Genomic DNA, 21,656 nt, shown 5'->3' with positions numbered 1-21,656 from the left:
ACAGCTGTTTTCTCTTGGAGCCATAGAGGTTAAAGCTTTCCTTTTAAGAGGCTGTAAACCTGATGTTCAAACCTAACTGGCTGCTGTTGCCCCATGGAAAATACATGGTCTTTCAATGGCTTCTGGTTTTTTATAAGCAAAATGGGTTTGAATTTCTGAAGAGTGCTTTCCAGGAGTTGAAATAGATGAGGAATTCAGTTTATTCTCTGTATATCAGACCCAAAGGAAACAGACCTTCAGTGCGTAAACAAGAGGTTGGCACAAGCACGTGGCACTTTTATGCTCTTCTTTAAGCCCTTAATGCTTAAATAAAAATGGCTTTGTGTTCTGTGCTCTATAAAATGCAAAGCACTATTAAGTGGATCAAATAGACATGATTATGAGGTTGTGAGCATGCTGAGGAAGGGGCTCTCTTGCTTGAATAGGACCCTCTGTATATATGTATGTGGAGAATCCTATTCAGATGTGTATATGTATATACAGATAGGCATATGTATGGGCGTATGAAGTTAGGCATCAAAACACTTTTGGAGCTATTTTGTTCTTGAGAGGTTTTGAAGAGGTCATGGTAGACATCAGAAGTCAAAGTCAATAATTCTGATGGCAGAAATGTCTTTTTTTATCCACCTGGTCTGCACTGTTTTATGTGCAATTGGGTGTATCATGTTTAGTGGTCTTTAAACATCCTCTCTTCCTGCCCCCGTGATCTCTTCAAGATTAATGGATTAAATGTAATTTAATAATAGTTGAAGGAGGATTTAGTGACTTTAGCAAAGAGTAATTCTTCCTGCTGTAATGCTCCTACTCACAGCAAGAGGAGCCAGCAGTAGTTCAGCTGACAAACTGATCAAGCTGTGAAAATAGTGGGTTTCAGTAGGAGAAAAGTTACCTTAACGTAAGCAGATCACTTGGGAAGGGAGATTTTCTGTTTAATGACTGCTTCCTTCCATGCTCTGCATAGCAGAAAGGACACACAAGATTTTGCTTATCCTGAAAAATGGCATTTAAAGAAGGGAAGGGGCCTGTTTAGCCAGGTAATTGCACCTCTTATTAACCCACCATCTGAAGCCAAGTCTGCCAGCAGCTGTGCTTCTCAGTGGGTCTCCTTATTGCTGCTCCTGAAGCACATCAGAAGGAACCGCAGTGGTGAGCAAGCTGTTCTTGTTTTGTGTTCAACTCTGGGCCATGGTCCCAAGTTAAATTAAGGAGGTTGGAAGCTGGGGAGAAGAGACTACAACTGGTTCTGTTTGCCCACAAATACTTCTGTAGCCCCACATAATGGAAGCCAATGAAGGACTCTGATTGTGGCAGAGGTGGAGCCCACGTGGAAGGCTGATCCAAGGTCTGGGAGAGCTTCAGTCAGAAGAAATCAAAGAGTAGAGCTGGGTTTTGGACGTGACATCTCTTCAGTTGCAGCCACTGGTAAATATGGTTGGCACGGAGTCTCCAGAATTGCTCCTAGATGTCGACTTCCCATATGTCTTGTGTTTGTATTAGCAGTGTTCTATCATAGAGTTCATTAGACTGAAATCATCAGCCCTTTATTTAGACCAAAGTTGAGCACAGTGTTTTCATAAGGAAATGCTTTAGAATTCATTAAGTAACCTGGGCTAGCAGCATTTATTAGCAGCAGATCTGGAGGTTGGTGGCCCTGCCTGTGGGGTTGGAACTCAGTGATCCTTGGGACCTTTCCAACCCATTCTATCATTCTAAGTCAAGTGGGGCAGCATAGCTGCTTGCATTGCACGATGATGATCTCTGATGTGGAAAGCAGGTCAGAAACAGTACACGTATCTATGTAAACTGTGCTCAATGACTTCTGGCTCCAAGCATTTCATGGAGCAGATATGATGGGTGAGGAGAAAGCTGGTGAATGACAAGTTGAAATAAGATGAGAGAGGGCATGGTTAAAGAAGTTCTCAAGCAGAACGAATCAAGTATTGCAGAAACCCACCCCTCCTAAATCTCATTCTCTTGCTTTTCTAGCAGGTAAACTTTATTCTTGAGCATAAAAACCTTCTTCTGCTTTCTCCTATAGAGCACAAACTGCCTGTTCAAAAAGAGGGATGTCTAAACTTCTGTCTTCTCATAAAGTAAGTAACTAAGCATATACCAAGTAGTCCTTTGGAGAGAACACATACAAATCCAGGCTAAGGATTTCATGAAAGGCAAAAGTCAACTTTAGTTATAGTTTGTATACAAGGAACAGTGAATTTTATGCTCTGGCATCTTTTCTAACTTCTTGTCCTAAGTAAAATTCAAGTAAGACAAAGACACTTGTTTATTTCCCGCTTTTATTAATGCAGTTTGAATTAAGTTGGAACCTGCACGTTCTGAATGTGCCACTTCAGGCTATTCATACAGCACTGTCATAGCAAAAGAGGTACCTTAAAATCATCTGCAAATGAATGATGCCACGTGCCATGATTATTTAAAACATAGTGCTTCAGTGAAAGTTCAAATATATTTTATACACAGTGATTATGAAAATATATTTTCCCATACAATATTTTACTTCTAGCTACAAAATATGATAAAGAAAAATAATTCATCTGTTTCTCTAGCCCTAGGAATCATCATCTTCTGCAACATATACATCACTCTGTGAAAGTGATGAGGTGGGAGACAGGACTCTAAAAACCAAATCCCCTATGGATGTATTTGACCAAGGGGAGGGTGTTATCCTAGAGCCAGATTAAAGAGGCCAGGGAATCCAGAAAAGAAATCCCAATCCTGAACCACAGGGCTGTAGGATTTTGAGTCCTGGAAGTTCACATAGTATGCCTGAGTATCATCAAACCCAACTTGATAATAATCCCACACTTCTCCCCCAAACACATCACAAACTGTTCCTTAACTAACCTTTCTAGACTGATGGCAAAGCAGCATTTTCATAGCAACCACTGAGACGATAAATATGATTTCAGAGGATGGGAAGTTCTGCACTGCATCTAAGAAGGAACGCACCGAAGTAACTGGAACTCAAACCACTGCTAGCAGATCATGTTGTGTAAGTTATACGATACATCTGTTCTAAACTTCAGTAACAGCTCTATTTCTGTAGATTCAATGTTAGTTTTAACTTTGGGGTATTTTAAAGAAGCATCTGAGGTAAGAGTTCTTGATGTACCTTTTTTTGGTATAGTTTCTTCATGTGCTTTTTGATTGCGTATAAAACAAATGTTACATGAGAACTCAGCTTGATATTACAGTGGAAACAGCTTATGAGATGAAGTGCACCATCACCTTAAGAAATGCTGTCAGGATTTCTGCACTGCAGAAGTCATGTAGTTCCATATTTGCTCACATGTAAAGCAGCTGTGGAAAGGGCAGTCCACCACAAGTAAATAGGCTTTCACAGCCACTTTTAAGCAGGCCCAAAGTGGTATATGAGAGAGATCTGGCTGGGGAAAGGATTATACCCATGCGGTCAAGGATGCAGTGTACAACAGTATTTGCATAGTACGTGGAAGGGAAACAAGTGCCATTTATTCATATACTGGAGGCACGGCAGGGGAGAAAGGAGTGGATGCTGTGACAGGTGGATTGGATTTTCCTATGTACATTTAATTCCCCACCAAGAATGACTGAAAATCTACAGGTACTCCAGGCTGGGAATGAATAGGACATTTGAAAGCTTTCCTTAGCAGCTGTAATTGATAGTGCAATCATATACTAATTTAGAAAAGATGAAATAAGCAATCCCAGTTTTGAACAAGGATTGTTTTGTTATAACCAAATCTGCTGTGCATGCAGATCCCTTCAGTGGAAGAAGCTTCCACAGCACATTTTAAAAGGTAATAAAGCTGTTCTATACCTGAATCCTAACTACTACAAGGCAATATATTACCAATGATGACAGCTAACTACTGTTTTCAACCCAGAAGAGTATCTGAAAACATCCTGTGGACCTTATCTAAACAACATTTCCTTTAATGTACTGTGCATGAATGAAGAAACTAGTGTATTTACAGTTAGCCTAACTGTAAACCTGAACTTTGATGCTACTATACATGAATAACATTTTCTATTCATATTGCAGCTACAGATTTAATAAATAGAATTGCATATATTGTGCTTTATAAATTAAAATGAATTCCAAAGTGAGGCAATGCTTGTCAACAGAAAGCCACACACTTCCTCACTCTGTTCAGAGGTAGAAACAGCATCTATTTATCTATTTCTACCTCTTCAGTTAAAGCTCCCTCCCCAAGAAGCAATCAAAATAGCTTACTTAGGCACTACTGCAAATATAAGTTGTCTAATAACCAATACTTCTAACTTAAAAGGGGAGGACATGAAGAAAGTCACCATGTTTTGATTCCGTCCTCTGCAGCATATTCTTCTCCCTATCTGACGCTCTGAGACATGTGCAAAGGTGTCAGCATCTCTTCAAAAATAGCTCCTTTTACGTTAGATCCCCTCAAATTAGCTTCTTGTAGATCACAACCTGAAAGATCACAGTTCTAAAGAGTAAAAGAGATCAAGCGTTAGTTGAATACACACAGAACTTGGGGTTCAAAACCTTTAAATGCATTTATAGAAGCATACGTGGCTTCTGCATAACTTCAGTCTCTTTACTCTGTCATAATTAAACAACTACAACTAGAGTAAGACAGTGGTTGCTTTTCACAGTAACAACTGGATTTGGATTTGCTGAATGCCAGCAATCCCCAGAATTCAATCAGTTGACCATTTAGTATGTAAAAATGAATTACAACTCACTTCCAAATCAGTTCCTGCCAAAGTTGCTCCTCTAAGATTACAGTTCTTCAGTTTTGCATTTTTCAACGTTGCAACTCTGAGGTTAATTCCTGTCATTTGACTGCCTTCCATGTCAACACCTTTCAGGTTAGCACCTGGAACACAAAAGTACTGTTAGAAACATGGGATTCCAGAGGAATGCTTGTTCCGTGCTATGTAAATTGATATCTACGTGTAATGATTATACAGTTGCCATCATATATATGGCTTTTTTAATGTAAACATGAATTGCACAAAGCAGGGCTCAATCTTGTACATAACTTATGGATCTTAAAACGCATGTGGCTCAGTTTCCATGGAATACTTAATATACAAAAATCTCTTACCTTCCAAATTAGCTTTAATGCCTGATGGGTCTTCAAAATTGCACCCTTTTAGAGATGCTCCTTCTGCATTGGAACACAGCATCTTCACCCCTTGGAGGTTCGCACACTGATAGAAATAAATGCATCAGTAAAATTCATGCAAGTGCAGAACTGAATGATGCCAGTAGTCAGACTGTAGTCTTCATTTATGCTTAGGATGTGAATCTACTGAAGCATAACAGCCTTACTGTTTTGAGGCAGTGTAAGAACTCGACATCACTCCATTGGGAGAACAGGTAATTCCACACCCTCCTCCTCCCCTCTCCCCAACTTGCTCTAACTCCTCTTTCCTTAATATAACAGGTCAGCCCAAACCTTCCAAAGCCCATCAATTCTTACATCAAGTACCGATCCAGAGAGGTCAGCTCTTTCCAGGTTTGCACAGCATAAATTGGCATGGGCTAGGTTGCAGCGGCTTAGGTTAGCCATCTTGAAGTTGATATATCGAAGATCTAGTCGGGAAAGATCTGCTCCACTGAAATTGAGACCCTAAAACCAAAACCAACCCCAAAAGTTACAAAAGGCTCTGAATATAGAACACTTCAGAGCATTATTTCTGTCACACACGCAAAGATACATGCACACACAACAAAAGCACCTATTCTATTACATAAGACTAATGCAGATGCAAAGCTGTAAAGAACTGGCTTTAGTTATTCGCGTGCATCCTACATTTAAATAGAACAGCTTAACAAACTGATCTAAAAGCAGCCTGAATAGATCAAGGCAAAGTTAGCATTTCCACACCTGACATCGCAGCTCAGACTTGGTTGGGGTTGCCAGCAGGAATCGTACAAACTCTTTTCGAGATATAGGAGAGTGGTCCTCTGCTGGCTGTGAGTTCTGTTGAGAGAGTTGTTTACAAGCTAATACAGATAGGACTAAGTTATATATTGCCTGGAAGAGCAGGACATGCATATTCATGTATAAAAGCAAGCAAGTTACCTTAATAGCTATTTCTAGATGTTCAATTAATGAATCGATACCAAAAAACCTGGCTTCTTCCAAAACACCTAACAAAACAAAGCAGTTATTTGTTATTTACACAGAGCCATTAAACGAGATATCACTCTTCCCTTACTGGAGAAGGCAACATATAGCCATGCCAAGAACATAAGTTTCAGGTTAATCCAACCTTACTATCAGAGAACTGCCAATTCAACTGACTTTCCCTGTTTGTCATAACTCTCTTTTAGCTACAGTAACCAAGAGATAAACAGAGCACCTGCTGAACCTTAGGAAATGCCTATAAAATGCATGAGCTAATAGAACTGTCAGCCATTCCCATTACAATGTAATATAATGTGTAAGAGGAAAAGTCAGCTTACTTCCAGTTTAAAAGAAAAAAGAATTTCAAATATAAGTATTAAGAAATCAAATCCAGGACACTGATAATAAATTCACCATAGGAAAACATCAAACATTTAGATAAGCAGACATGAGCCCCAGTAATTCTATCACATTTACCTCAGGGCAAGGTTAGACTTTTAGAGAATATTAACTTAGGAGATGTTATACAGGTCATACCTACCTAGCAGATTGATACCATCATTTACAATGAGCTGTCCATGTCGCAAGTAGTTCAAAATAGGCTCAAAATACTCTGGGCTGCGATCAATTAGGAACGCTCCTCTGTGATCTTGCTTATTTCCCCAAGCATCTGTTGCCACAAAATACACTTAATTAAATCTGAAAGCATTTGCTTCAAGTTTCAGGTTGTTACCACCAAGGGGTTACAGGATTGAAACCTCCCACGTGAAAGGGCGTTTCTTAAAGAAAAGGAAGGAAAATAGGAGTGGAAGGGAAAATTCCCCTTACATCTAACCCCTTCCTGCTATAAATAGCTTAAACACATCTCATGACATGCCTAAGAACCATTACTAGAGTAAAAGCAGTATTAATCTGCCCTTGGTTGGTAAATACATCTCATTTGAAACAGAGTAAAATGCAACAGCCAGAAAAGTCTAAACTAGAAAAACAGACTCTATTATAAAGTATTAGCTCTGGATGGGAGTTTTAGTTTCAATGTGTGAGATAAACACTATATGAACAAAGGTTAAATAGACAACTAGAGAAAATGATCATAAGTAGTGCTTTGATGCTTTAACATACTTTTAATACTTCAACACATAAACAAGAGCTTTAACTTAATAATGCCTTTTACCTGTTTGGCTAATTTGTTAGCTTAAAGGGAGAGTTTTGAGATACTAACCTTTATCTTTAAACATGTGGGCCAGCATACTGTCAGGTTCTTTATTAACCAAAGTACTCCTAGAAAAGAAAGGCAGTGCAGTTTTATTTTTCAAGTGGAAAGTTTTGCTATAAGACCAATATGCTGGAAGGAATGCATTTCCTTGGCACACTGAAGGTAATTAACGGTGCATGATATGCATTCCAACTCTGTGCTAATTTGATTTCAGAGGAGATAAAGCACACTTCTGATCTAAGGTGTACCAAAAGTACTTCAAATAGAAAGCACTTCATTAGCTGAAATGTTCCAGGGATAAATGCAGACCTGCTCAGGCTTTTCACCACTGTCAGCACATATGTGAACTGTTTATGGTGGCAACAAATGCCTAATACTAAAAAAAGCTGCAAAAGATTTCCTACTCCACAGCAAAAGACTTTTCTTGTTCTTTCTCAAGAGCATCTAAAGTCTCAGTACCTGAACACAGCCCAGCTACTATAGCAACCTTACTGAAGGTAATTCCAGCTCAACTAGCCTCATTTTTACCGTGTGGTGGTGAAGTATCGACCTCCAACATTGAGTGTTAGCCAGTCTGTATGTGCCCCCGTTAGCTCTTCATGAGGTCTTGCATCAGTCTGAGGATCTACACAGGTGATGAGAAGACAGATGTTAGAATTGTGAACATTTCTGAATCCTCCATATGGTAACAGGTCAAAATTTACACTAAAGCAAAGCATAGAAGCATAGAATGGCTTGGGTTGGAGAGACCTCAAAGCCCACCCATCCCTTGCCACTGCCTCCCATCAAATCAGGGTGCCCAGGGTCTCATCCAGCCTGGCCTGGGGCACACACAGCTCCCCTGGACAGCAGTGTCAGGGCCTCACTACTCTCCTAACAGCTACCCTAATTATTCCTTCTTTTAGCATAAATCCATCCCCCCTTGTCCTGTTACTATCTGCCTAAGTAAACAGAAGGCTGAAGAGTTAAAGACTTACCAATGAACGGTTCCCCTTCACATACAAACAGAACATCATCATCCCTGGAAGGGGAGAGGGCAGAGGGAAGAAAAACAGGAAAAAATTGATTAAACAGCTATATGTTCATCTAAGTAACATTGGGATCCTCTCCTGATTAGTTTCAGGTATATGATAATCCGATTCCATTAGTTAGAATCAAGAATCTGATTGTTCTCTTAACTTCGCAGGTTCCAGATGACTGCAATTTTACCAGCTGCACTAGAAATGCTACCAATAGAGACTTGTATCAGCCAGGTAGGGATCACTTCTGATATTCAGCAGCTTTAATTTTATGAAATAGTTCCTTTTCTCCCCACTCTGAGGTGCTTTATGTTACATGAAGCCAAAACCATACCATAGTTTGTCTCCTTTTCAAAAATAATCTCTGGTTTTATGGTAATCACTTGTTATTCATAGAATGGCTTAGGAAGGGACCTTAAAGATCCCCAGTACCCCTGTTGTGGGCTGCTTGCCCCCCATCAGATTAGGCTGTCCAGGGCCCCACCCAGCAACATCCAACCTAGATCTCATCTTTTATTTTAAAGCCATTTCCTTCTGTCCTATTACAACATGTAAAAAGTCAGTCCCTCCTCTTGCTTGTAAACTCCCTTCCATTACTGAAAAGCTACAATGAGGTCTCCTTGGAGTCTTCTCCAAGCTAGACAAGCCAAACTCCTTCAGCCTTTCCTCACAGGAAAGATGGTCCTGCCCTTATTAAGAGCATTAACAAGCTATTAATCTCCATCCACGACTTGGCATTTATGGGATCAACCTTACCTAATCAAGGCAATATCATCGATGAGCCCACCTTTCCCATTGTAAACACTGGTTGCTTTGATCCCCAGCTTATTACTCGCCACAGACAGCAAATCTGACAGCGTGCCATATACAGCCACTACCTGCAAAGAGAAGGAAACCACATTAGGGCTGCTACCATCCCAGAGCAGCATTGGGCCTTAAAACCTGATATGCTTTTGCTATAGACATTGCTTCACAGCTTTGAGCAGAAAAAAAGGTTATTTATCAGCTACCCAACAGAAAGCACAGCACAGGAAGACCTCAGCACATCCCTAATGTGCTCAGGGCATGTTTCTATCAGCACAGCACCACTAAATGGGAGCTGAACTGCATTGAAGAGCAGTTATGCCTGTATGGGGTCTATGGGGCCCATATGGGGTTGTGGGGCCCATATGGGGTTGTGGGGCCTGTATGGGGTCTATGGGGCCCATATGGGGTTGTGGGGCCTGTATGGGGTCTATGGGGGCCTGTATGGGGGTCTATGGGTCCTATATGGCCTAGGCCCAGTGCTGCCCCATACACAGGCCTAGGCCTCAACCCGGCCCCTCAGACCCCACTACCCCAATCACGGCCACAGTAGGCAGCCCTCCAGTCCCAAAGCAAGCAGAGGAAAATAGAACAACCTCAGAAACTCACTTTCAGGTTCCCAAATCCGACCCACAGGCCTCAACCCCCCCACCCCTCACCTTCCCGTTCCGGGGACTGCCGTTAACGAACAGCGTGACCCGCCTCATACTGCCACCAAACCCGGAAGTCAGCGCTCTCTGAGCGACAGGAGCTATAACCAATCGCAGCCAAGCCGCTGGCCAATGAGAAACGCGCCTCGCAGGAGGGGCGGGGAAACAACGAGTGGGCGGAAGCAGAGGTACCAGCAGCCAATCAAAAACAGGAGTTGGGTGCTTAAAAGCAAACGCTGCTCGCGATTGGTGCGCGCTGTCACGTGGACGGCGACCGTTGCAATTCAAAATGGCGGCGCGGCGCGTAACGGTCATTGATGGCTCCGCGGTTCGAACGTGAGGGGAGAGCGGGGATGGCGGCTGAGGTGGGGGGGGGGGGGGTCTGTGGTAATGGCCCTTGTATGGCCCTTGTATGGCCCTTGTATGGCCCTTATTGCCTTAAACAGCCCGGTCCGTGGAACCTAACGCGTATTCTCGTGAGCTGCTGCTGTGGCCTGTTTCCCTGAGCTTTAATACCTGAGAGAAACCCAGTAATGCGAAAGATGTGAGAGACCTAAAGAACCCCCCCCCCCTTTCCCCTTCCCCTTTATACTATTCATACCTCAATTGCGTTTAAAACGGGCATTTAAACGCTAAATGTATATATTTACCACAAAATAAAAGCATAAGCCTGTGTTTCCTTACCCATAGCCAAGCTTCTGTGCTTCTCTTACCATAAGGCTTTCCCTATTCTTCCCCTTTCCCCCCTCCCCAAGTGGTTTTCTAGATCTGCAGTCATTTCATATCATTACAGGGCTGTTTTCCTTATCAAATGACTTAAAACTTGTCATTTTTTAACAGGGAGCTGTTGTTATTGGAGGCAAGTGAATAACTTTGTGCTTCTTCGGGCTTAAAACACGTTGTCATCAAAGGTTAGAGATGCTGTGCTGGAAGATGAAGGCAATGAGAGAAGAAATCTTGCAGTGACTGAAGAGATCCCCATTAGAAGAGTGGAAGGTTTGCAAAGTGACTGAGCCTGAAATGGCATCTGAGAAAGAGAACGTAAGCAATGGAACCAAAGGCCAAGAGCAGGAATTGTATCATGATGCTGAGAGCCATCAGTGGTCAGAATGTCCCTTAGATACTCCAAAAAGGGCTGTGGTTGGTGAAGCTGCCCAGCCTCTGAGCAGCAAAGAGAATGTTTCAGGTAGATCCGTGCCTTTGGGAGATGAGTGCTACTCAACGCCTGCAAGGCTCAAAGCAGAAGAAAAATCCTATTGCGAATTAGCAGAGAAACAGAGGAGAAAAAGTGTCGATTTTGCAACTGTAACAACTGCTGATTTTGGGATTACTCCAGAAAGCTTTGTTAATGGATCTACAGGTAAGGCAAGGCTGGAGTGATCAGAAAGGGTTGGACTGGATGATCTTGTAGGTCTTTCTGCTCATGCTGATTAATTGATTTTCTGACAGTTTTCTGAGCTGTAAAGCTATATGAGGTTGTTTCCAGAAATAACGCAAACCATTCTTTAAAGAAAAAACCCAAACCCCATTAAACCAGTGTTCTGCTGTACATCTTCATTGTTTTTTTTTCCTTCTCTCTCCATTTCAGCAAAGTCTCCAGCTGCTCTAAAGCTCAGACGAAGATCAGCCATTGGAGCAAGGGGGTCTCCAGAAAACAATACCCTCATTCAATACCTTGCCCAGCAGAAGAGCAACAGGCAAAAAGAAGCTTTAACACAGGTGAGGGTTGTTCTCAAGTGTCTAATGCATCATTTTAATTCCCTTAGGGATCAATATGTAAGTCTTCCATTTTAACACCTCCTGGCAGAAAGAGACTAGAAACCCAAGGGAAGGGGTCAGTAGAAGAAATAGCTTTGGCCTTAATTTTCTTGATTTTCCTTGGATGCTTTTGTTTTTAAATAGAGAGTTGAATGCTGGTTTTGTTTCTGTAGAGTCCAGAATCTCTTTTTTTGTCTATTTACACTTATAATAGCATTCCTTTATCTGCATTCACTGCACTTTATGCCAAAGATATAGATAACTAAAAAAAATTGCAGGTCATCTTGGAAAAAGCATCTGACACTGATTTTTCTATTAGCAGGCCAGTCCTTGTCAGTTTGCCAGGTCACTGAAGAGCAAAATGGATATCTTTCAAAGAACTTTTAAGTCAGTTCAAGAAGCTGAAGGGAAGACGGGCTTCTCTGGACTCTCACAAGCATCTACTGCTTTTCAGGAAGGTGGCTTTTGTAAGTTAATTGAGTTTAAATATTAGGTCTTCCCTTAAGCCAATAAATATGAAACACCACTAAAAATGTTTTCATTTCAGTCTTTAATTTTCATATGTTCTTGCCTTGAAGTTTTCAGCCCTGACTGTATCAGTAAAGAAGTCAGAAGTAATGTCATATCAGATCAAAGCAGGAAAAAGGTTAATTTTGCAGAAGAACTAATTGTGGGAATATATGATGAAAGTGAGCTGCCTGTCACACCACTACAAACAAGGAGTGCTTCATTAAGTGAATCCACACAGAGTGGCTCACAGCTGAGATCTGTCTTGAAGAAAACACCAGTGAAGCAACTGATGGACTGCATGAAGGTTGGTTGGTTAACTTCCATCACAGTAGAAATTGATTCATATTTTAAGATGCTTTCAGACTATTTGTATGCACTGAAGATGGTTATCGGCGGTTGTCTGTTTGTGTCATGGTTGGTTTGAAGCTTTCTTGTTATGAGAAGATCCATTTTTATGCTTTCAAGTTTTACTCAACAAATAGATTTGTTAAAGAGTTGCACTGATTGTAAACTTTGCTTTCAGAGGAAGTTATTTTCTCTTTCGATTTGAAAAAGGGCAGTCCTTAAATGAATGGTACTTAATAGATGCTATTATCACATTTGATAGGAATATTCACACAATGCTCTTCATGGAGGAGGAAGCGAATCTTTTACAGTCTCTGATCACATCTGTGAAGCACTGCAAACAGGTTTGATTCCCATTTTGTTGTGTTATTTTCTTCTGTTGTTCTATGAATTGAAGAGATTTGCGAGATCTAAAGGATATTATGGATTAGCCACCACTGAAATAGCTCTTAAGTGGTAACATACAGTGTGAAGTGGAAAATAAAGTTACCATGGGGAAAAAAATACGCTTCAGAGAATATTTAATACCAAAAATACTGATGTTGATACCAACATTACAAAAAATGGCTGTAATTCATTAGACATTACAGTTACCAGCTGCAAATTGAGAAGACCAGCTATCTCTCTAGACTTCTATTTTCTTTTTTTCTCATTTCTTGATACTATAGTATTGCTAAACTACCAATTCTTGTAGAATTGATGTGTAAAGGTTATATTTTGTTGTTTGGCTGGTGGGTGATTATTTAAGGGAATCTTAAGACCTGTAAAAAGGCCTTGAAAAGTCTCTGCTCTGTGAAAGCTCTGCTTGGAAGTCTGCTAAGCTGTCGGTGTATTTTATTGCAGTAGAGCAAAGTGAACAATACAGCCCCAAAAGGGCAAAGAAGAAAAAAGTGACTTTTGGTGAAGATCTCAGCCCGGAAATATTTGATAAAACTTTGCCTGCAAATACTCCAGTGCGCAAAGGATCAAAACCAATCTGCCGTTCAGGGTCAGAACATGACAGCCCTTTCACAAGGGCAGGGCTCACTGAAGAACCATTAGCTCAGCCGAATTTTGATTGCAGTGATGTAAGTTTTTGTTTCCTTTATAACTACAAAAACAGCTTCTTACAATCTGTGAGTGTTCAATGTATTAAGTTTTTTTTCATTTACCTTACAGGAATGTATTGAGCTTCCTCAGGAGCTACAGGAGGGCTCTGTTGTTGCAGAAAAGCTCTTACCTATTGAAAATACAAAAGGTATCCAGCTTGTGTTGTTGTCATTTAGGCAGTACATCTTGCTGTATCTGAAAATCGAGAGATGACACAATTGTGTTGGCTTTTTTTCTTTGTTCAACACAGGACATATTGCGCCCGACGTTAAATGCTCTTCCTTTCCTGTAAAGGTCATTGCAGTAGCTGCCAGTGTTTGCCTACTGTTCAGATTAACTAGATGTTATTTGAGCTTGTGTTTTTCCACACATGTGGCTGATCTAATCAGGCTTACTGCTTTAAATAACTGGGCTTACTATCTGGATTTTATGATATTGTGATTTGGATGGTTTTAAAATAGCAAGCAAAGCTATAAGAAAATAAAAAGGAGGATATTCATTTGTGTTTTTGTCTCTCAGAGAAAGCTTTGCAAGTGTTAATTAATTTGTTACTGTCTTTTATTTTCTTCTGATTTATTCTGTAATTTTTTTTATCTTGCCATGTTTGATAATCCTATGTGCATTCAGATCTAAACATGCTGTGCGTAGTGTTAAAATGCTGTGAATAATTTCCTCAAAATATGATTGACTTTTGCTGATCTAAACCAATATTCTTATTCATGTATAGAAGCAGAAACAGACAAATCAGACCTGGAAACTACTTGCTCCTCTACTAAAAGCAAGGTAAGATTATTTAATGGTTGGGTTTTGTTTTCTCTGCTCCTTCCAACAAGGATTTGTATGCTTCTTGAAGTGCATCAGAGCTTTTGCATCCTCAGATATGAGAATTATAGACATCAAGGTATATGGAAATAAATGTTAACTGTTGCAGGAACTTTCCCAACGAGTCTAGATATGAGAAGCTGGATATATATCCCTAGGCTTTCATTCATGGGATCAAGGGCTTCAGTCACTGACATGTAATTACAGAGGGATTCTTAGGGCTTTTGTACTGTGTTGCTTTTTTGAAAAAACAAACATGTACCTACACATAAACATTCACCCTAATAACTTAAAATTCCTATTCTTCAACAGTATGGCACCATTTCTGAGGGGACAGATTGTAGTATCTCAAGAGCAACTAGCACTAAGAATGCTAAAGACACTAAAAATCCAAGGAAAAATGGACCTCAGAGACCAAAGAGTGTGACTGTATCTGCTGCCAAAAAGAAGCAAGTAAGTGACAGCCCAGTGCAGCTGGTGAATACTACCCTTATTTCTTTGTCCCAGTATCTCACACAATTAGTCTTCTTTCTTGTATGTTTTCCCTGATTATTTTGCTGTTTATATTACAAATTTTCTACAGGATGTTTTTGTTTCCTGTTGCTGGCAATACTTTCCTCATCACGTCTGTCTCTTGTTTTCCTTGACTTACTATCACACCCATATTGTTAGGGCGGACTGGCAGGGCTTTCAATACATGTAGAGTAAAGAAGGTAGTTCAGAAGTGAAGGGCCCAACCCTTGAGACCTCAGGGACAGTTTATGGTTCTCTTGTCAACTGCACACAGCTGCTAATTCTTTGAACTTTCCACATTATATGTCAGTTTGCTTTAAGTGATGCTTTAAGTGAGGCCTCTGAAGTATTTGAGCTTTTTTGCATGTTGGAAAGGAAAGCACACAATCCTTTTCAAACTGGAAATATACAGTTTTAATCTGATAAACTCATTTGCTTGATTTCCTGGTTTGGTTAAGTTAAAAAACAGATCTCATTGGAGAAATAATTCTTTATATTGTAGTTTTTAGATTAACGTGAAGAGAACAGAACAAGCAGGACATAATTTGTAGGGAGATTATTATTTTCCATGAAATCCAATAATGGTGCAGATTACTTGTTGGAAAATACCACAAAGGATCCTTCTATTTGCATTGTGCTCTAATGTGGTCCTCTTGATTTCTTCAGAAAACAAAACATGCAACCTTTGGAAAAAGAAGAAAGAGAAAAGTGAAAAAGTCTTTATATGGGGAAAGAGAAACGGCTTCAAAGAAACCTCTTCTGAGTCCTATCCTTGAGATTCCAGAAGTTTTCTCTGGTGCCTCATCTCCAAATTCACCAAAGGAAATTGTACGTTTTCCAGGTAATGTGTTCTCTAGTTTCATTTTGCCTTAGTCATTCCTTTCCTTTTATTTCATAGTTATTTACTAAACTGTTGAGAGCTACCTTCAGTTCTGTGCACAGATGAAGAGCCCAGTATGCATTTTTCACTTTTAATGGCTTCTGGAATAGAATGAAGTAGAAGTAAATAACAGAGTCCAAGGTATCTAACAGATTATTAGCCTCTAGCTGCATAAATTTAACGCTTACAGGGCTCCAGTGGGAAGCTCACCACAAAAAAAGATTCTATACTTTCACTGGATACTGATAAATAGGAACATAATGTGCAGCAGCTTTCTGGGGAGATCTTTTTATAATGCTGGTAGTGTGGAATGCTTATTTAGTAGATTTCTGTTTGGTGAGTAAAATACCAGAAACTTTTTACTGTATTACTTCAGAAATTGATTTTGTACATTCACAACTGGTAACCATGTGTCATTCTTTGTATTTTTAGATCATTCCATACCCAGGGATGTTCCCAATGATGTTCAACAGGAGCAAGTGACTGAAAGGAGAGAGACAAACATCCCTGTTGTTGATGTGTATCCAAGCTCTGAAGACCTGGATATTGTGGAAGAAGGCAGTCTCAGCAATACAGTATTTCAGGTGATCTGAAGTCTGTTTCTGGTATTGATAATAAGGTTCCTGATCTACTTAATGTTAGTGCTAGAAAATAAGTCTTGTGCTTGGTTTTGTTATATTAAAAGGAAAAAAAAAAAAAAAGATTTTAGGGAAATGGGGAAAAAAAATTAAAAAATTAGCTGTTAAACACTGAAAGAGGATGCCCAGAGAGGTCATGGAATCTGCATCCTTGGAAGGAGTTATTCAGAAACTCAGCTGAGAAGGCCTCAAGCAGCATAAACTGCACCCTTCTTTGGAGCAGGTTCTTTCCAACATGTGGGGTTCTATGAATTTGGAATTTTTTTAGTTGTTTGGCTTTTAGTTTTGAGAGTGACTCAACTTAATGAGGAAATCTAGAGTGCTTGTTTAATTATCAGCTGTTTGAAACAAATTTTGTATGGGTTATTTTTGCAGTTTCCAAATGTTGCGCCAGACACAGATGATGTTCTTAATATATACGACTGTTTCCAACAAGCTGAAGAGACTGCATCATTAAAAGAGAAAACAGGAAGTGATTTCTTGATAGAACATGAGAAATTACAGGGAGATTTCCCAAGCAAGGAAGAGTGGCTAATAGGGCTGGAGTTACTGAACCAAAAGGACATTGATGGAAATGAGATGCTCCAAAGAACTGAGTGTCCGCCTACAAGGCCTTCAAGAAGGAGACCATCAAGAAGTAGGAGTGCTGTGTATATTCCTCCTATAGAAAAGTCTCATTTTGAAATGACTGGAGATGATCTTCAAGTTTCTTCTTTTGATATTGAAGAAATTTTATCTGCTCCTCAGCTAAAAAGTAACTCCTTAAAAAAGCCTTTGAGAAGAAAGTCAAGTATGTGTGGTGAAACAAGACGGGTGAGACGCAGCATGAGACTACAGAACAATGCTGAAACTGAAGGACTTGCATGGATTGAAGTAACCAATGAGATTCTGCAGAACCCTTCTCTGCTAGCACCTGCTTGTAAAACCAGGAGAAGAATAAGCACATTTGTCCCTACAGAATCTGAGAATATTCATCATAGAGAAGAAAATGTCATCCAGTTTGCAGAATCAGGGAAGGAGAACAGTGAATCTGTTCATGTTGCTGCTGGTCCTTGCAGAAGGAGGAGGAAAAGCACTTGTGAATCCATATCTCAAGAAACAAGAACTCGGTCTCAAAACAGGAAAAGGAGCATAACAAATTCGGTATATAGGAGAGACAGCAGTAACCAAGAATACTCAGAAGAAATGAATATACCTCTTCCAAACAGCATTACCACGTAGTGAGGTTTCAGCTACCTCTCTTTTTCTTAAGTGAAGGTCAGTATTAGATTCTTATATTCTCTCTTGTGAGTTCTATTTAGAAATAAGATATTAATTCTCTATTTTACTTAAATTCTTACCCACTATTTCCTTATTAGTATCCTGAGGAACTTAGAACTGATTTTGCTAGTTAAGATGAATAAAATGGTTGAATATCAGAGTTGCATGGAAGACCCAGCTTGGGCTCACAGTGTTGGTCCATAGGCAGTGATGGCAGGTAACCCAGGGATAGCTTTTTCTCCCATGATGAACTGCATTCTGACATAAGCTCTTCATTGTGGTCTACATCTTTGCTTATGTGTTTTCATACATTACCTTAATTCATACATTAGTCTAATCAAATAAAACATGAATTTCTATCAGTAGTTAAGCCACAAATGTTCTACAGTCTACCCTTCTAGCTTGAATTGTTTGACATGGTGATATTTCCCTTGTCATATATATATAAGGTCATTCCTTATAAATTATTTTTGAAACCTGTATTGCACATTTCAGAAATGCCATAAAAGAATTTAGATTTCAGGAAATAAGAAACAACCTCTGCCTCAAAGGGGAGGAGTGTAAGGCAGCAGAGCTGCTCAGTAGCTGACCTGTCATTTTAGTGTTTCAGTACTTTTGATTTGAACAGTGTAAAAATAAGAAGTGATGATTGTAGGTGCCTATTTAAGCAGTTGCTGTTGCTTTTATTTCTTATTCTGTTCTGTTTCAGCCCTGGTGAAATACCTGTGCCATCTTTCAGGAAATAGAGCTTCCTGCTGAAAGTGATCTCTTCTGTGACCTTGTTTTTACCGTAATTGAGATGGAATAAAATATTTCATGAACTTGGATGATTTTATAAAGCTTAAAAGCAAACGGAACAGTTTCATTTTTATGCATGTTTTACTTTTCTCTACAGACATCATCAGCTTTTCCTAAGAACTAAGGCAACTTGAAGGAAACTTCACTAATGAATTGCTGTTCGTTTTTTACTGCTATAGAAACATTACTGAAGTTGTCAAAACAGTCTCCTTATGTTTTATTTTGGGCTTTGTGTTTGTGTCACAATGCAATGCTTGGGCTTGGAATCGAGATGGCAACAGTTACTCGGGTTGTTTTGCTGTGATGGCAGGATGTTGGCTTACCAGGAGAGGGCACTCTGACATGAGTTTTGTGGTCATAGCTGAACTATTTAGAAGATATAATGTGTAAGTCTTTGAACAGATGCTGTGTGACATCAGAACTTAATAATAAGAGCTGCTACCATTTAACATTCAGAAATATCAAAACAACAACTAAACTAAGCACTGAAATTAGTCAGTACTAGAGAAGTGAAACACGCACTGTATGCAGGTATGACTTCGCATGTGGAAATCATATAGCACTTTAAAATACAGCAGAGATGTTAAGATCTACCTGTTAAATCACACGGTGAGGCAGAGGCAAACCTTTTGAGGCTGTGGATGTCAGAGATTGAATATCTGCCTTAAACAGACAGATCAAGCGTTGAGATATCCTGGAGGGAAAGGCAGTAAATTAGCGCGTGTGATACTAGAAAGCTTAATCTGCATAGAACCTGCTTTTCGTGGTGCTGCTGTCCTATGCATCATTCAGAGCAGCAGTGGAAGAGCATTTTCCCCTGAGGTTTCTTGGTTGAATGTGGTAAGTGCACTTCAGATGTGAAGCGTAAAGAAAATCAGAAGTAGAAGAGCCCAGGCTAAGGAGAAGAAAAACAAAGGTTGGATTTGCTTCCTGGCACTACTTGGTAAATAAAGAGTTGAATCCCATGTACTCAATGGCAGTTTGCCTGGCTTAGGTGAGGTTGGAACCTGCATAAAATAAGAGGTTACAGTAACTGGGTTTAGTCTGGAGAGGACTTGAGTGGAGACAAGTCTTCAGTTATGCAGAAGTTTGGTGGAGGTGAATGGTTGGTTCTTTGTAACTCTACCGAATGGTACAATAAATGTTTTATAATTGGGGAGCCGGGGTGAAATCTGGTTAAGCAGAAAGTAGAAGCTCCAGCACCAGAGATAGCAGATTGCCTTGGGAAGCCATGGAATCTTTATCACTGGAGGCTTTTAAGAACAGTTTAAACAAATATCAGTCTGAAATGACATACGATACTTCCTTGGGGTTAAGGATGGGGCCTGGACAGGCTCTCCCGGTCCCTTCTGGCTGTGTTTGCTGATTGTTAGAGATTAGGGTTACAAAGTGAATTGAGACTGGCTAACAGTGAAGGTCTGAGCTAGAATCTGTCATGGAATAGGGAGTAGGAGGTCTGCTGACACTGAGGGCTGTGTAGCAAGGGAATTAAGTAGGGAATTTAGGGAAGAGCACTTCAAGTAAGACTAACAAGATGGTCCCAGTATTTTAAACATTCAGCTCACATTGTGCAATTTGTTCTTAGGCAAAGCTTCTCAACAGACTCCAGCAATTGTGGAACCTACGAGTTGGTGGCTCATACTTTAGGTATGTTTTGTGCTGATTCAAGATATTTAAGTTTGTAGTTCTAGTTTTCAGCTGTTGCAGCACTACCTGGAGTAATTTTAGTGACGTTTTGCCCTGTGAGGTTAGTTTATTCACTTAATAGCACACACAGTTTTAGTAGTGACAGTCATTCAGAATCAATAGTGTGAGACTGAGCTGTTTTGGTTTAATCATTGAAGCAGCACTGAATACTAGGCTAGAATTAGAGTGGAATCTAAAGAAATCTATGGTGTTTGGCAGTCTCTTTCAGTTCTCAATTGTTCTCCCTGTTCTTCCGAAGGGAGGTTTCTTCTCTCTCTTAAGAGGGTTATTACAAAAGGCCATTTTCTGTTTCAGAGTATTAACCAGCCTTACATTTTGCACTGCATAGATATGAAATGTCTTCAAGTATGGTGACAGCCAGCACTGAGTGTATATTGCCAAGGAACTGTATTTAGCAGATTGCCACAAAACGATCATGGTCTGATTAACAGAGAACAAGTGGTAAGTCCTAGAAAGGCTGGTTGTCTTGCCAGTCCAATGTAATTATGATGTAACTAATAAGTAAGAGTTGTTATATTGGTTTTATTTACTCTGTCCTAGGAAGCACAGTCTTCATGTGTTTGTAGATAATCAGCTGACTATGCACTAGTACATCAATTTGTGTTATGTGAGTCGAGAATGCAAAGAACACATGTTTTCATAGAGTCATTTGAGTTAAAAGGGACCCTTAAAGGTCATTGAGTCCAACTCCCCTGCAATGCACAGGGACGTCTGCAGCTCCATCAGTGCTCAGAGCCCATCCCCTGACCTTGGGTGTCTCCAGGGTATCCACCACTTCTGTGAGTAACCTATGCCAGTGCCTCACTGCCTTTATTTAATACAAAACAAAAACAAATTTCCTTTAATCCATTCTAAATCTTCCCTCTTTCAGTTAGAAACCATTTCCCCTTGCCGTGTCACTGCAGACCCTGTAGTCTGTCCTCTCTTATGGCCCCTTTGGATACTGGAAGGCTGCTATCAGCTCTCCCCAGAGCCTTCTCTGCTCCATGCTGCACAGTCCCAGCTCTCAGCCTGTCCTCATAGGGGAGGTGTTTCATCCTTTCTTCAGAATATTTTAAAGTTAAAGAGTAAGCTCTTTAATATTATCCTTTCCTAGTCATTATTTTATGCCCGTATTTTGCCATATTTAAGATAAACATCAGTTACAAAAGTGAAGAGTGCTTTCAAGTTTTCTCATGTGTGATTGAACAGAATTAAAACCACTTTCACAACTTGATAGTTACCATAAGCAGGGAAAGTAAACAATGAGAACAACTTGTGCCATTTTTCTGATTTACTGGTAAGCTTCACTTTAAAGTAATTATAAATAAACCTTCACATCATTGGTTTATTTTTCTATACTTGCTTCTGACTGATTTGATAAAGTGGATATTGAAACACCTCCACGCTGCATATAAACGTTGCTATTTTATAGTCATTTAATTGTGATGACTGCGTGGTTCTTTAGAACTGTAAATTTCTGTGCTGTAGCTCTTCTTTCCAACTCCTCATCCTCTAGCACTCACTGTTCACTAAGAGCAGGGAGGTA

At 40.0% G+C, this 21,656-nt stretch overlaps 2 protein-coding genes across 8 annotated transcripts; one reads left to right on the top strand and one right to left on the bottom strand.

Moving 5' to 3' along the window:
• Positions 1 to 2,277: 2,277 nt before the first annotated feature.
• KCTD9 (potassium channel tetramerization domain containing 9) lies at positions 2,278 to 9,914 on the bottom strand. 2 transcript variants are annotated; one of them, XM_015882892.2, is made up of 12 exons: positions 9,818 to 9,914; positions 9,111 to 9,232; positions 8,313 to 8,356; positions 7,864 to 7,960; positions 7,342 to 7,400; positions 6,661 to 6,789; positions 6,075 to 6,142; positions 5,877 to 5,972; positions 5,469 to 5,618; positions 5,091 to 5,196; positions 4,726 to 4,859; positions 2,278 to 4,466 (listed from the first exon to the last, which is right to left on the bottom strand). In XM_015882892.2, exons 1-12 carry the CDS (start codon positions 9,863 to 9,865, stop codon positions 4,350 to 4,352), a joined length of 1,170 nt encoding a protein of 389 aa, XP_015738378.1. In that variant the 5' UTR covers positions 9,866 to 9,914; the 3' UTR covers positions 2,278 to 4,349. The 2 variants fall into 2 exon arrangements, with proteins under 2 accessions (XP_015738378.1, XP_032304735.1); XM_032448844.1 differs by having other exon boundaries at positions 5,877 to 6,142.
• Positions 9,892 to 21,456, top strand: CDCA2 (cell division cycle associated 2). Of its 6 annotated transcripts, none has more exons than XM_032448843.1 (14): positions 9,892 to 9,996; positions 10,649 to 11,168; positions 11,397 to 11,527; positions 11,886 to 12,033; positions 12,145 to 12,380; positions 12,684 to 12,765; positions 13,265 to 13,488; positions 13,580 to 13,658; positions 14,238 to 14,293; positions 14,645 to 14,785; positions 15,512 to 15,686; positions 16,158 to 16,309; positions 16,739 to 17,620; positions 18,333 to 19,932. In XM_032448843.1, exons 2-13 carry the CDS (start codon positions 10,829 to 10,831, stop codon positions 17,582 to 17,584), a joined length of 2,610 nt encoding a protein of 869 aa, XP_032304734.1. In that variant the 5' UTR covers positions 9,892 to 9,996; positions 10,649 to 10,828; the 3' UTR covers positions 17,585 to 17,620; positions 18,333 to 19,932. The 6 variants fall into 6 exon arrangements, with proteins under 6 accessions (XP_032304734.1, XP_015738377.1, XP_015738370.1 ...); XM_015882891.2 differs by lacking the exon at positions 9,892 to 9,996 and adding an exon at positions 10,043 to 10,144 and having other exon boundaries at positions 11,889 to 12,033; positions 18,333 to 21,456; XM_015882884.2 differs by lacking the exon at positions 9,892 to 9,996 and adding an exon at positions 10,043 to 10,144 and having other exon boundaries at positions 18,333 to 21,456.
• Positions 21,457 to 21,656: the final 200 nt, after the last annotated feature.

The sequence above is a fragment of the Coturnix japonica genome, chromosome 22 (assembly GCF_001577835.2).
Source record: "Coturnix japonica isolate 7356 chromosome 22, Coturnix japonica 2.1, whole genome shotgun sequence".
NCBI classification, from domain to species: Eukaryota; Metazoa; Chordata; class Aves; order Galliformes; family Phasianidae; genus Coturnix; species Coturnix japonica.
This window is presented reverse-complemented; position numbering and strand designations above follow the sequence as displayed.